Source organism: Urocitellus parryii, chromosome X (genome assembly GCF_045843805.1).
Source record: "Urocitellus parryii isolate mUroPar1 chromosome X, mUroPar1.hap1, whole genome shotgun sequence".
In the NCBI taxonomy this organism is placed as follows: Eukaryota; Metazoa; Chordata; class Mammalia; order Rodentia; family Sciuridae; genus Urocitellus; species Urocitellus parryii.
The window spans coordinates 6,564,273-6,581,339 of NC_135547.1; the positions used below are offsets into that span (position 1 = coordinate 6,564,273).

General features: G+C 32.2%; 1 protein-coding gene across 1 annotated transcript in view; it reads right to left on the reverse strand.

Annotated features, from left to right (window-relative positions):
• Fmr1nb (FMR1 neighbor) overlaps positions 1 to 17,067 on the reverse strand; it is a 53,742-nt gene that overhangs the window by 31,512 nt on the left and 5,163 nt on the right. The window contains exons 2-4 of the mRNA XM_077794012.1: positions 7,678 to 7,797; positions 3,378 to 3,518; positions 1,291 to 1,387 (exon numbers count right to left, since the gene is read on the reverse strand). Of these exons, the coding sequence (XP_077650138.1) occupies positions 1,291 to 1,387; positions 3,378 to 3,518; positions 7,678 to 7,797 (358 nt within the window). The remainder of the gene's footprint in view (positions 1 to 1,290; positions 1,388 to 3,377; positions 3,519 to 7,677; positions 7,798 to 17,067) is intronic.

The following is a 17,067-nucleotide window of genomic DNA, read 5'->3' on the forward strand; positions in this document are numbered from 1 at the left end:
AAGTACAATATATTCATATCAGGGGATAATCCTTTGGATTTCATTTCAAAGAAAAAAAATCCTGCAGACTTGTATATCTCATAAAATTCATTGGTGGAGGACTAAGAGAGGAACTGGAATGAAATAGTATGTCATGCTTATTTTCCCCAATACACTATATGGCATAATCCTAACCACCAAATTCTAGCAAATATTTCATTTTCATCATGGGCTATTTTATATGAAACTAAGCTTTGAAGAGAAGTAGGGGTTAAAAAAAAAACTCCATTCTTACACCCAATTATCTTGGAAAAAAAATGAGAAAGGCCAAGGAATAGCCATTACCAGCTCAGAGTAGGAAGCTAAGCAAAATCTGCGCAAAGAATTGATTGTCACATGCAAGCTAGAGAATTTGAAATACTGTGACCCAACAGTAGATTCAAAATAGTCTGTTATGGTAATGTAACCAAAACTTGATGATCTTTATGGAAAGTAAGGGAACAGGTGTGTAGTCTAAATCTTCCAGTGAAATCTTAACCAAATTTTTTGAGAATGCAGATACTATTGTCTCATTAACTTGAATAAAAACATCAAATATGCTTAATCTTCAATATGTAATTTTCCTGAGAATTTAAGGAAGTACTTACTCTCAGGGTCATGACAATACTGCCTCTACGTGAGAAGAGTTGCACATACGTGAGAAGGAGTTGTTTCCTATTAATGTCTGTGCTCTAAATACTGCATAATTCTTACCCTAGCCCGGGCTCTGCTCTGATACTCCATACCCACTCTGTCCCAGTAGGTGGGGAGCTATTAAAAATAAACAAATTTGGAAACACTGTGCTAGTAGCCCACTGGAATTTCTTATGATACACTAAGAGGAAATCTAGTACAGTTTTGCTTGATTGAAGACAGAACAAGGCTTTGAAATCCAATGGTAGATGACCATTAAAGACCAATTGCAGATGACTTAATTTACAAACCATTCCAGAAATCACTGTGCTTTGGGAACTAATACTCCCATTCCACACACCTCCAGCTTGCCAATGTATTATTTCCTTTATGTTGTTGGACAAGGGAATGAATAGACCCTATGCAAGAAAATGTCTTGAATTTGTGGAAAAATAACATGTTTTTTTAAAAAATATCATGTTAACTCTACTTTTTTAAGTTTTTCCCCAACATATTTCCTTTAAACAAAAGGAACTCAAACATAATTGCTGTATTTCTGAAGCATCTAAATAAATATGCCTATACACAAAAATTCACATTTACTTAGCAATTCACGAATAAAAGTTTATGTTTGCCTACCTCCTCTGGCAAAGAGAGCAGCAATAAATGGGCAGACATCCCAGGGTGATCATGCTGATCACACCAAGCCCAAACATCCGGACCATCTGTGTAGGCTCTGTTGGTTTAATTATATCCTGTTACTTTTAGGACTTAAGCAAGAGAAGCAAATTTGGGTTCTTTCATAAAGTCTTTATAAAATTATTATTTAATAAAGTAAAATAAGGAGGTATTCTTATATAACAGGTAAATATCCTTATGAATCTAGAAGCTGCAAGAGTTTAAGAAATGTTCTTGAAATGCAATTCAAGGCAGCATTTTCAATATGCTGCCCCTGATGAATACCTTAGCAAAATGATCCTACTGTTTTTGTTAACAGATTATAATAATGCATAGTATATATCTCTTTTGTCCCTAAGTGAGCTTTTTTTCCTGTGGCCATATGTTATACATCCCAGAGCACTTGAGGAGAAAATTAATCTATGAACGGTTAACTTGGTAAAGAAATGGCTTCTTAAATGTTTACTTCAAAATTACAAAATATTAAATTAAATAAGGAATCAAGAATTTGCAGGTGAATAAGCATAATTTAGTCTCATATTCATTGGGAAGTTCCTTCTAATGTGATTGGGGAATTGTAAGACACGGTTCAATTTTTTCCTCTAAAAGAACCAAATGTCTCTTCACACAAACATAAAGACCAAATTAATGAATGAATTATAAATACCATGTGACATTGTGAAAGTTATAACACTATATTCATGATCAGGCTTTAGTTTTCATTATTAATACTAGATATCCAACAAAGAGCTGTAAATTGAATAGAGATTATATTAACGTAAGTTATTGTTTTGCATGCATCCTTTTCATAGTGCTTGTTAGTATTCCATCACATCAAATCCATTCATCATGGGACCAACTGATAATATGTCCCCACTATCCAAGTAAAGGTAATAAAAACAGATGGTCTAGCTCTCAAAACTTTAGAAAAAAAATTAAGAACATAACTCAAAAACAATAGAACAAAGAAAAGCTAATAAACATACCTTAACAAGAAACATTTGAGTCTACTGCTTCATGCTGAGATATTGAAAACAACATAAATGGGAAAAATTCTACTCAGGAAAAAAAAGCTAGGAAAAGGAAAGTTAAGGCATGCCAATTGATATTGTTGGGACTCAGAAAATGATAAACCAAAATAAAGGACTCAGAAGCAGAGTTTCTTTCTGACCTCTTCCTGTGCTCCTATATCCTGCTCCACTTAACCTCTCTCAAAGAAAAGGCATAAAAACTACACTTTCTCTTCCCTAAAACAGGTCATAGAAACTAGAATTCCTTTTATCCAAAATAAGATATATGCCTAAAATAATACTCTTATCTTCCCCACCTTTCTTCCTTGGAGTTAACCATAAAGAAATTCTATGACCTAATTTGTCTAATTTCAGAAAGGGCCCTGCCCCATACTGGTGATGAAGAAATGCTGCACAGAGATCAAGAACAATATGAACAGGACTCACTGGATTTCTCCACCTAGTTTGTTAGAATTAGATCATACTATTTTTGTCCAACTTATTTCTACATGGTTGTCCATGCATCATGGAATGTAAATATAAAATTGTATCACTCACCCTGCACCTTTGGATCTTTAACCTGATGGTTCCGGTGTCTCATAAAACTATTTATCAAATAAACTTCTTTATGATTTTCTTTTATTAATCTGTCTTTTGCTACAGGGGTATCATCCATGACCCTTTAAGATGAGCATGAAAGGTATCATCCCCTTTCTACCCCTACAGTACTATCTCCCAGGCATTGAGTGTTATGCATAATAGAGCCTAGAACACTTGAGTCAAAAGGCAGAGAATGATTAAAGCAAAAGCAAAAATGAGACTGATTTTGAATGGTGATAGTCACCATCCAGGAGCTAAGCAGAAACTGTGCATGAATACTCCTGACTACCTCAGGACTTTTTAATGACAGCATTGCTCTAGGGCTGGGAGGTCTCTTCAAGTGTTAAGCTTGGAGATCCAAATGTGAACTTACACCATTGTGAAATGTTTATTCAATTTAAAAACATAAATAAAATAAATGAATTGGGATGAACTTACTATCTGTTAATGGGGTAAAACAACTCAAGTCCTTGATCCCTGATGATGAAAAACAGCACTTGTATCTCAAACATTCAGTCTCATTAAGATTCTCCAGTTCTTTACAAGGCTTTACTTCTTGATTCTCCTTTACAATGCATGCTTTTCAAAACAGAAATACAGAAATAAGATTGGAAAAAATACAGAAATACAAAAAAGAGAATTCAACATAGTTAGTAAGCACTTTCCCCATTTAAACAATTAAATAAAGGAAAAAGAAAAACATAAGCTGGTATATTTTGAAAAATTGGATGACATATACAAATACAAATGAATGCTGAAAAATAAGAGTTAAACGAGAAAATAAGAAAAATTATCAGAGTTACTTAACATCACATTACTACTACTACTATTATACTACTACTGGGGATGGAACACTGCACTTTACCACTGAATACATTCCCAGTCCTCTTTAATTTTTTTTTTTTTATTTTGAGACAGGGTCTCACTAAGTTGCTCAGGGCCTCTTTCAGTTTTTGAGGCTGGCCTTGAACTTAAGATCCTCCTACCTCAGTCTCCTGAGTCACTGGGATCACCGGCATGTACCACCATTCCTAGCTAACATCACATTTCTAATTGTAGATGTAATGAAGAAAAATACAAATTGTCAACAAATCATTGGTAAGGCAGTTTTTTAAAAAAAATATAGGAAACCAGTCATGGTGGTGTATAACTGTAATCCAAGTGGCTAAGGAGGCTGAGGCAAGAGGATTGTAAGTTCAGGGTCAGCCTCAGCAACTTAGCAAGTCCCTAAGCAATTCAGAGAGATCCTTTCTCTAAATAAAATATTTTTAAAAGAGCCAGGGTGGTGGCTCAGTGGTTAAGTGCCCCTGGGTTCAATCCCCAGTAACAAAGAGAAAAAAAAAAAGGAAATATAAATTATGAACTGAGTGGTAGTAATAAAAATATAACACATAATGATCTAAATCACAAGCCAAATGCCCTTAAAGTTAATACTCCATTAAGACAATGTCACAGACAACTTCTTACTTAATTTTACTAAGCTACAGTAACTCACTGAATGCATCAATAAGTAAAATTCATATGTTTTATTGTGAAAGAGTAAGGTAAGTGATTTCACTGGTATTGACCAACATTTGTGTACACTTATCATACAGGCACTATAATATATTTTAATATTCTTCCATTTACCCTTAAGTTATGATTCTATAACTTTAAAAAAAGCAGCAGTTTTGGTCATAAACACCAAGGTTCCATGCAACTGTAAAAAAATTCATGTACTGGGCTGGGGTTGTAGCTCAGTGGTAGAGCGCTCACCTAGCATGCTCGAGGCACTGGGTTTGATCCTCAGCACCACAAAAAATGTAAAATAAAGATTTTGTGTCCACCTAAAACTTAAGAATAAATATTTTTTAAAAAAATAATGTATATCTAAAATTAAAAGTTTTCAAGCTCAAACAGCTAATTTTTAAAACAACATACTACATTAAAAAAGAAATAACTTAAAAGAGCCAACATCATATTTTTATTCAAAAAGAAAAGCAAAAAATAAAAGTGAAAAGGGCTGGATATATGGCTTAGTGGTTAAGCACCCCTGGGTTCAATCCCTAATACCAAACAAAACAAAAAAAAGAAAAACATACATCAAAGATTTACATTAATACATAAATTAAACATATATTAAATATGTTATACATATATTAAATAAATAGACATATACCAAACAAAATTATACATTAATATATACATTAAGGTATGTTTTAAGGCAAAAATAGATTCAGTTCAATCTTTTGTTCAACTATTACAGGCTTTAAAGAAAAAACAAATATTTTATAATCATTCTAAAACATCAGTAAAGAACAATTAAATTGTTTTAAGTATATTTTAACCTCTCAATACATTTTATTATATTCTTTTTCTTTAAAGACTGGCAATTCCTGAAGTTAAGATAAAAATAATAATGGATACCATTCATTAAGCACATCTTTGGACAGACACCTTGCTTTACTACTAAACTTCACAACAAATTCCCAAACTAAGTTTTATAATCTCCATTTTAAAAATAAGGAAATAAAGGACCACAGTAAATTCTACAAGGTTAATAACTTAATGTATTACCAATTGACCTGGATATTCATTTTCTAGACATTTTAGATATATAAGTTTATCCTACTGTTATATACTCTAAGCAATCTTCAGTTCTGCTAGGCCCACAATAACTCTCCTCTCCCCAAGTTGGACTTCATCTGGAATACCCCACTGAGTTCTAATGTCAGAAACCCAGGAAAGGGTGACAACAGTCAGGATCTAGTTAGAGATGGGATAGAATGCCTTCATCCTGAGTTTCTCACCATTATTAGCATTGTATAAATACTACTTTCCAGGAATGCTAAAAAGAGGGTTTAAATCATAGTAGATACTGGACTAGATAATCTCTAAGTCCCTTCTAATGCTGAACTTCTATTATTTTATAATTAAATTGCATCTGATGGACTTTGCTAGATATTAAAATTAACTTTCAGACTAAATAAGAGACACTTGTAATTTTAAAGAACAGAGCAATTTTGCTCTAATGTATTGCTCACTTATTAAGACATATTTAATTTTTATGGCTTCCTCACATCCTAAGTAACACTGAAAATGCATATCAAAGACAAACAGTGTCAAACTTTTAAAGAAAGAGTAAAGCTATTTTATCACTTTTAAATATGTAATTTTGTCTAAGAGGAAGAAGGATCAGATGACCTCTAAAGCTTCCTTACCAGTCTGTCTCAAGGTTATCATTTTAATCTTTAAAAGATGAATATTTTGCAAACAACAGCCCAATGGCAAACAAGGCTATTTTTAATGCTTGAACAGTAAGAGTGTTTATCTCCAGTTACATAGAGGAGGAAACAAATTGATTAAAATAGTTCACATTTTATGAACATGTAGTTATTATTTTTTATTTTTAACTGACACATATTAATTATACATATTTATAGAGTACTGGTGTGATATTTGATACATGTATACAGTGTGTGTTGATGAGATGAGGGTAACTGATATATCCATCACTTTAAACATTTATCAATTCTTTGTGTTGAAACATTCAAAATGCTCTCCATTAGCTATTTTTAGTTATTCTTTTCAAACAAGATAATATGTACATTTTATAAATATTTAATCACTCAAGATTTGAATCAGTGTAGATCAGATGCTTCTAAAAAAGGAAACAATTTGATTTTGTTGAAAAAATTATTCCATAAAAAATGATTTTATCTCAATTAATTTTATCAGGTTAAGAGAAATTTGGGGGAAGTGCAAATAACTTTTAAAATATAGTTTCAGTGTTTGTATATTATAGCTATTATGAATATGTGACAGTTTACATAAGCTCTAAAGTGTAAATTGTCTTTTGTTATTTATGACCAACTTTGGCACTCAGTAAAACATTCTTTTAGCCTACATAACATTAACACCTTCCCAGTTTTTCATTTTTTCACTCAATTTGACCATTCCAGTATTTTAATTTATTTTAAAGAACTCAATTATTCTGCTATTCTCATTGATAGTAGGTATTTTAATGACTATTTTGAACTTAATGGAAGCAGTATATGGAAACAGGAAAAGATTTATGCAAGGTCATAGAATTCGGTGGTAGGGTCTGAAATTAAACAGTGGATATCAATTTGTGCTCATAAACATACATCAAATTTTGTTAGAATAAATTCTGCACTATTCTTAATAAAAGCTTGATGTTTGCAATTCACACAGGTCAATTTATGTGAAGCTTCTGCTTGAAAGTGCACCACATGTTATACAAAAAGAAACATGTTTATTTGTAGTTAATAATTCTCAAGGGTTATCATGTGCTTGATAAACACATTACATACAGAATCACAAAAAGAAGATGTGACTTGAAACCTGTACTTTTTATCATTAAAACAGATGGGAAAACATCTGTTATACTTCAAAACATCAAAGCCACACAATATTCTGTTTAATGCCACAGACAACATCAACTTCACAATACTGAGTCAATGACTAAATTTCTGGCAATGCTATTCAGGTAAATTGTGAAAGCTTTAGGTATTCGTGAAGGAAATATATTTTGTGAAGAATAGCAAACCTTTATGTAATGCCTTACAAATAATTGTCTTGATTCACCCTCACAAGACTTTGTGGTAAATATTTTCATTTTAAAGATGAGGATATTGAGATTCAGAGAGATTATCTTGCCTAAGGCAAAGGGCAGAGCAGGATCCATTTTCTGTTTTCAAAACAAGGACATTGACAAAAAGGTCAAATAAGAACTTACTTGTTGGAAAGAAAAAAATCAACAGAGCTTTCCAAGTGGATGTTTCTTCCAAAGATTGGCCATCAGCATCTTTATTCTTCCATAGGATTAATTCATTTGCAGTCACAGAATCTGAGAACCCTTTAGAAAAATTAAAATTATTAATCACAGCATATACAGCATTCATTACTATCAATGACCCTTTAACAGCAATTATCTTTGCTGAAATTAATTATGGAAAGTCAAATAGCTAACAGATATTGTATTTTAATCTCACAGTATCATAGGTATTAATAATCAAAATATAGTTCTCCTTTCCTATGAAACTAAGAAAGTATTCAATTTACAAATGCTTAAACTTTAGGCTGACAAATTCTATTATTGCCCTGTGAAATGATTTATAATAGTGAACTTCCCTCTGACAAACAACACTGACATTTAAAGGCCTATAAATTGAAAAAGTATATATTCCAACTAAATCAGAACAAATCACAGAAATTCTTGGCAAATATGTTGGCTTCCTTATATAATGATAAAAATTAAGGTCTTAGGTACAATAAAATCTTCCTCATCCTCCTTTCTCAGTATTTCAAAGAACATTTTTGCCATATTTACACAATTCTCTCCTATAAAATAGAAGGTTAGCAAAGGTTTGTCCATTTCAGTATTACCTATCATTCTCTTTAATAATACCCCATGGGGCTGGGGTTGTGGCTCAGAGGTAGAGCGCTTACCTACCATGCATGAGGCACTGGGTTCGATCCTCAGCACCACATAAAAATAAAAATGAAGGTATTGTGTCCACCTATAACTAAAAAAATAAATATTAAAAAAATAATACCCCAGTATTTCAATATAAAGCTCAATTATAACTGTTAACTATTTCCCTATGAAAAAACATTTAGATTGTTAGCAATTTATTGCTGTTATAAGGAACACTGCAATGATTATCACTGGTTTGCAGATTATCACTGGAGCTATATATATATGAAGATATTTATGAAAAAGTTCTTAACATAAATTCTTATTGATTGGCTCTTGACCATATGCAAATTACTCTCCAACTAAGCTACCCCAAAGTATAATTCTACAAGTAGTACAAGAAAGTACCAATATTCTTCCATCCTGTCTTTTGTAATTTCCTAATTTGGTGGCCAAATTAAAATAAAATGCCTTTTGTTTTGATTTGCACCTTTAGTCATCAGTTAAAAGTTTACATCTTTCATACATTCAATTGTGTAATAGGGAACTTAAGTCTTAATCTGCCACAAGTTACAAATATTTTTTCAAGGAAGTCAGTTACATGATTTATGATGTATGGGAGGTTCTGAAATTTCAAGTTTTGTTTGTAATCAAATCTATCAATCTCATTATTATTTCTTAAAATCTATCAATCTTTTTGTTATTTCTGCTTTTCAGGTCATGTTTAGGAAGACATTCTGCACTCTAATGGTTCCTTCAACATTTCACTTTTAAAATTAAAATATTTAATCCATTTGTTATACATTTTGGGATATGTTATTAATTAGGGATACATTTTAAGCTTTCCTAATACTATTTATTAAATTCATCCTTTATATTTTTGATTAGCATGTATTAATTGTAAATATTTTCTATAGTGTGATATTTCAATAATTTATATAGCACACAACAATCAGGTCATGGTAATGAGTATTTCCCTTTCACCATATCTTTAGGTTTGGAGCCTTCAAACGCCTCTCTTTCAGATCTTCATAAAATATATAATAGGTTATTATGACTAGAGAAAAATAGAAATAAGTTATCTAAGAGACTATGAAGAAAAATGTTGGTGCTACTGTGTAGCCATAATAGCTAAAATTGCTAAAGAAATAGAACAAAAACCTACTTTTCTGTCTAGAATTCTTGAATAAAACCAAAAAAAGTGAAGAAAATTAAATCCATCATTTCTATTTATAAGATCATCACATTCTAAGTTTTTATATAGACCCGTTTCTTGACATTTTATGATTCCACTAATTTATGTGTTCATGCATCAATACCAGTGAAAATTGATCTTCTATTGTTCTGTTTTAATAAGCTTAACTATCAATTATTTCATTAATCTTTTTTATCAAAATTTTATTCTGAACTCTGAAGAATTTTTAGATGAACATTAGAACCATTTTGTCAAGTCAAAAAAAAATCCTAATTAGGTTTTTACTGTGATTGTATTCATTTGTTTAAGCATTTTTTCAAAAAAAACTATTTACTGTGTGTCCCATGCTAGGCATAAATTCAGTTAAATGCAGATTCATTTGGAAAGAAGTGGTAGTTTGCTAAGTTTTCTCACCTAATTATTGTTTTGTTTCTCCTTTTATTCAAGTCTCTTTTTATATCACTGGGTAAAAGTTTATAGTTGCATTTATGTATATCCTGTGCCTTTCTTATATTTATTTTCAGGTATCATAAATATTTTGTTGTTAACAAATATTATCCATTCACCACATTTTATAGCTGATTTCTGGTACATAAGAGAGTTATTTGATTTTGTTCTTATATTTTCTTACCTACTTACTCCCATAAATTTATTTTCATTAGTTTTATTGTTCTTCAGTTTTATTCCATATAGCCAATCATATTATCATAAGTATAGACAGTTTTGTCTCCTTTCTTTCCAATATTAATAGTTCTTTTTAAAAATTTTTATTTGTTCTTTTTAGATATACATGACAGTAGAGTGTATATTGACATATTATACATACATGGAATATAATTTCCCATTCTTGTGGTTTTACATGGTTCTTTTAATTCTTTCATTCCACTACTTAGAACTTACTTCTAAATCTATGGTGAATAACCACTATAATGATAGGCATTCTTAGTTTTTCTTGACTTTAATAGGAATGTTAGTTTTTCATCAAGTATAATGTTGGATGCTAGCTTTAGATAGATAGATAGATAGATATGAAATGAGAATTAAACTCAGGCTTCATACATGCTAGGCAAGTGCCCTCGCCACTGAGCTACATTCCCAGCCCTAAGACAGATATCTTTTATTAAATAAAGGATGTATTTATCTAATCATAATTTATTACAAATTTTCTGTTGTTTCAGTTTTAATCTAAAATAGAAGCAAGATTTTATCAAATGATTTCATTATTTATTTCCATGACCATATTTCTTCTTGTATATCAACTGTTAAATATTAATATTTTCCAATATTAAAATAATGTTGCATACCTGAAATAAAGCCCACAAGTTCTAATGCTATTGTAGGCTTTGTGGATCAACATTTTTTGAGGGAGTACTGGGGATTGAACTCAGGGGCACTCAACCACTGAGACACATCCCCAGCCCTATTATGCATTTTATTTAGAGACAGGGTCTCACTGAGTTGCTTAGTGCCTCGCTTTTGCTGAGGCTGGCTTTGAACTCACGATTCTCCTGCCTTAGCCTCCCAAGCTGCTGGGATTACAGGCATACACCACCATGCCAGGGTGGATCAACATTCTTAAGTGTATCTGTAGTTTTATTTGCTGTACCTATAGATTTTGGCATGGGAGTTATACTTGCTTCGTAGAATAATCTAGGAAGATTCCTATCTTTTCTATAGTGAGATGGTTTAAACAGTATAATAATTATTTTATCCATTAAGTTTCAAGAAAATTCATCAATTCAATTCTGAGTCTACTTTTTGGAGGGGTATAGTTCTTTAACTTTTTACTTCTTCTTATCCATGAGTCAATTTCATTATTTTCATTTCCTTAGGAAATTATCCTCTTACAAAAGTAATATAAGAACAGAATCATAGGAATATTGACTTACACTTTTAAATTTCCTTGATATCAATGATAAATTTTCTTTCTCATTTTAATAAAAACTTCCAAAGACATTTGAAAATGTATTCTCACAATGAATTCTATTATAAATATTAAATCAAGCTAAATTCTATTATCTGAATGAATTATATTTTCTATGTCAAATACTAAAAGATATACATTAGTTTCCTACCATTATTGTAGTTTTTGTCCATTTCTACTTGAATTTTAACTGTTTTTGTATTTAACACTATGCATAAGTGTATGAAAATTTTATCTTTGCTGTGCATGACATATCTTGTCAATATTTTTTTAAAGTTATACTTATTATTGAATACCTATTATATTTTACATTTGGGTAGGATACATCAGTGAACAAGTCAGACAAGATTCCCACTCTCGGGCTGGGGATGTGGCTCAAGTGGTAGAGCGCTCGCCTGGCATGCACGGGGTGCTGGGTTCGATCCTCAGCACCACATAAAAATAAAATAAAGATGTTGTGTCCACCAAAAACTAAAAAACAAATATTAAAAAATTCTCTCTCTCTTTAAAAAAAAAAGATTCCCTCTCTCATGGAGCTTATTATAATACAGTAGAAAAGACAGACAAAAAACAAGTAAACTAATGAATTAAATAATTCCAAATTGTAATAAGTGCTATGAACAAAGTAAATACTGATACAGAATAAGATAGAAAGCCTGCTTTAAATATGGGTTAGCCTCTCTGAGGTGATATTTAAGCTAAAACAAATTAAGATTTGAAGTAGCTGGCTACACAAAGGGCCTGGAAGAGCACTTACAGATCAGGGGACACAAAATTAAATTAATGTTGCATAATTACAGGGGGTTCACTGTCCTACATGACACAGGGAGGCAATTATAGTTAAAAGAGGCTTTACCAGGATCTTTGTACTGCCCTTCTCTTAGTGGCCCCCCTATCCAACTGACCATACTTGTTACCACTTGACTCAGCATGTCATCTGCAGCATTGGCTAGTGATAGCATACCACACACTGAGTCTCCACTTTAGGTTATATCCCAAAAGTGGTGTTTTCTCTTGAGTCCCTCAAAGACAGAGATTTATTCCTCTTTGTAGAATCCCTAGATCAAAATGCCTTAGCCTCCAGATATGCTTGTGCTGAATCTGAGGAGAAACACAGGTTGCTTTGATTTCTCTCAGTTTTGTCTGGCCTTCATTCTTTCAGAAGACCATATTCTTGGCATACAAATAGTAGATGGCACTCTTCTAGGTTTTCCAGTTGTCCACGATAATAATCTTTTGGTAATTTCAACAGGTATTTGAAATTGGGGAGGGAATTAAACATATTTACTCAAATAACACCACTGGTGGTTGCCTGAACAAATTTCAAACACATTTAACCTTGCTCACCTATGGTTTCTTCTCTACTATTAAAGACAATTACTTAAAAATTAACTTGAACAGTTATTACTCAAAATGTGGTATGAGTACAATTAGGTGGAATACAGATGGAATACTTATGGATGTATAATTCTTTGTTATTTATGTATTTATTTAAAAGTGTAAAAGAAAAATATTAGTAGCATTTCAAGCCTACAAAAGTGACATCAAATGGTAAAATTTTATAAAATCCCTTTAAACATCCTTGTTCTTTCTTCCCCAGGCTCACTGTCATCTTTCCTTCCCTCTCTTCCAAATTTCCTAACAGCTAGCCAGCACACAAATCTTTTTTTCCTGGATCTTCCTCTCCAGCCATGCTGCCTCCAGCTTCCTTTCCCTTTTGCAACGTTTTTCATATGCAGAATAATTTCATCCTCTTGGCCTTTAATTTGCATCCTTAGACTCATTAGCATGCTCAGCAAATAAAAGATTATTGGGAGTCAGCTTCCTTAAATGGCAGCAGGAAATGGTAAACAACCAATTATGTTTCCCTGTCACAAAGAGTTTTTATCTTTTAATTTCCCTGTTATGAAAAAAAAAGATTGAAAATCTAAACTGCATTTCAAAGGAAAAGAAAAATCAGACTCAGTTTAGAGAACTTCCTAGATATGTGGTGTTTACAATTGTGCCGGATCCCTTCTCTTAGAGGGGCCCCATGCTTGATGTAATATTCTGCTACTGGCTGTTGACAACCTGAAATCCATAATAAATTTCCTACAAGGGAGCCTGTATTTTCATTTTACAAATTATGTTGCCAGGTCTGCACTGGGGAAGGTCTGTCAGATGGGGAACTGAATGAAAGAAGGTGAGGAGACAGAATGAGAACAGCAGCTAATGGTGTTTCAAAAGATTCTGTTTGGACTTTGAGGGTCTACCTATGCAGTTGTTTTTCTGGACCATGGTCTCAAAAATCCCATGCCTTTATAATTATATCAAAATGAATCCTATTGTCATGTACAACCAAAAAGAACCAATAAAAAAAAAAAAAAACAGACCTGAATTTGCATTCTGGCTCTGTCACATACTAGCTGGTGAACTTGGGCAAGTTAATAATCTTCTCTTTGCCTCAGGTTACTTATGTACAAAATGGGGATAATATTTACTTTGAAAGATTATAATGATTAAATGAAGTCTTACATGAAGTGTTCAGTACAATGTAAAATGAGTAAATATTTTCTGTGTCTTTCATCATTTATTTCTATTATTTAAAATTTTAAATTAGCACTACTATGTTTTCAGGGTATGTATTTTGATACTGTCATCTCATCACAGCAAATACAACCAGTTTTCCATTTATAACTGCCACAGTTCCCTTTTTAAATAAATATACATTGCAAATTGAGGTAGTTTAAATTTTAAAAATAACTAACTGGTAGCTTTAAGATAACCAAGAGTTAAGAAGATATAATACAAATTACTAATCAGGCATAATATGCATTTAGTTTTTTTTTATTTTTAAGGCAAAGAAATTGAAGTCTTAAAAGGTAAAATGACCCACTGAAGGTCACAAAGCACATCAGTGGCAGAATAACAACAATCAAGGTCTCCTAACTCCTAGTTTAGGGATCCACCAACTACATCACATGCACACATGGTTAAAGCAAGAATAAGGTGTTGCTCAATTATATATATGGCATGCAGACACTTTCTATGTGCAATGCCTCATTCACTCCCCAAGAATAACAGATAAAGAATTATAATATAATGAAACAGAATCTAGTTACTATATTTTATCCAGGAGCTAAAGCAATTTGACGATATTACCTGAGTTCATCTTTATTTCTCATTTTTTTATCTACTCTGGAAAGGATACACAATAAGAATTGATTCCATAGTTTTAGGGTCTTCTAAGTATAGAATCATATCATCAGCAGATAGTACCAATTTGAGTTCTTCTTTTCCTATATGCATCAATTTAATTTCTTTCGTCTGTCTAATTGCTCTGGACAGTGTTTCAAGAACCATGTTAAATAGAAGTGGTGAAAGAGGGCATCTCTGTCCTGTTCCAGTTTTTAGAGGGAATGCCTTCAATTTTTTCCATTTAGAATAATGTTGGCCTGGGGCTTAGCATAGATAGCTCTATAATGTTGAGATATGTTCCTGTTATTCCTATATTTTCTAGTGTTTTGAACATAAAGGGGTGCTGTATTATGTCAAATGCTTTTTCTGCATCTATTGAGATGATCATATGATTCTTTCTTCAAGTCTACTGATGTGATGAATTACATTTATTGATTTCTGTATGTTGAACCAACCTTGCATCCCTGGGATGAATCCCACTTGATCATGGTGCACAATCTTTTTGATATGTTTTTTGTATTCGATTTGCCAGAATTTTATTAAGAATTTTTACATCTATGTTCATTAGAGATATTGGTCAGAAGTTTTCTTTTTTTGGTGTGTCTTTGCCTGGTTTTGGAATCAGAGTGATACTGGCCTCATAGAATGAATTTGGAAGTGCTCCCTGTTTCTAAAGAACTGGTGGGAGAGTTGGGATCAAAATGCCAGTCTCCAGTCTGCTCCTCATCTTTCATGCCACTGGTCCATATGACTGTTGTATAAGTATAACCCAAAAAGTAACTTGTCCAGGAATCCAAAATACAATATAAACTAGAGATATCCCAGAGTTACCTTCAGTCACTCAACCTCAATTCCTCTTGGTGGTATTAAATCCAAGAGAACTCAGAAGGGTCTAAGAAAGACAAAGGGAATGTTAATACCAGGACCACATATTCTGCTTTCACTATAATTCTCCAAGGCCAAGGACAAATTATTTTACCTCTGGATATGCATTACTTTGCTATTAAAATAACATACCATAAATTGAGTATCTTAAAACCAAAATTTATTGTCTCACAATTTTGGTGATTAGAAGTTCAAAATTAAGGGGTTTAGCTGAGGGTTATGAGAAAAGGCTTCTTTCTTTGACTTAAAGAAGTCTGCCTTCTCTATATAATCTATTCAAAAAGTCTTTCTTACCTCTTCCTAGAACTCAACATTTGGGTCTAGAAACAAATTTTCCCTTTACTTAATAAGGGCACCAGTCATATTCTATTAGAGTACACTGTAGATCCCATCATTTTAACTTGATCACCTTTATAAAGACCTTATCTCCCAATAAAGTCACATTATCAGGTACTAGTGATTAAAATGCTGAACATTTTGAGGGGAGCTATGGCTCAACCCATAACATAGGGCATTTTAGTTACATTAATTAAGTGAAAACATTTTCAATGCAAAATTATATTTAACCCATACAGTTACATATTACTTCCTGGGAATATGGGAAATCTGATAATATAAAGAATGAATTGTGAATTATATTAGGAGAAAATTAACCTATAATGGAAAAAGTCTTCATTAAAATAAATAAATCCCACTGAATAGACAGTTCTCTTCTGGGAGCTCTACTCAAAATTAGAAATACAATTTAAATTTTAGGTTTTATTTTTATTTTTTGCCTTTTAAGAGGATGAGGAGGCTTTCAGTGTTGTACTAACTTTCAAATAAAATACAAATAATTCAGAAATACTTTGGTATTGTATACAAATTGGAAGAAAAATAAATACAAATAATTTTGGTAATATGATAAATAATTTTAAAGTATCTTTATTATTTTTCAAAAGCAATCTTATTTTGTAACTTTTCTTTAAATAGTTGATAAAGCACAGCATACATTTTTTTAACTTTGAATTTAATCCCTGAAAAAATGTATAAATCCAAATAGTTGGAACATAGTGTATATTGTTCTTTTATTTGCAATGTCCTTGCCCCATATTTATTTGTCTATCTCTTATACGAAAACTTTGCAGAGGATTGGGAGGTAAAAGGCATCTGAAGATGGCAAAGAGAAAGAAGCCACTGAAATTAGAGGTAAGAAGAATGAAAAGTCATTGGACTTGGGACATTAGCTGGAAATAGTAAGGGACACTGGGAAATCTAAGGCCTTTGTTCAGATGGGGAGGTATAATACCATTGTGAGGGAACTGGGAGAAAGAACAGGCCATCATGGCCATAAGACAGAGCAGGCTCTTTTCAGAAGGCCATGTTAGACTTAGGGATGGAAGGATAGAAGAGTAGGGGAAAGAAAAAAATTAGTTGAGTGAGTGGGGGAGAAATTTGGAGGAGGTGGGGAGGAAAAGTTTAAGTGAGGCAAGTGAGGCAGCAAGATCATTCAGTAGAGCAGGAAAAGAAGGCTTTGAAGGAAGAGGTC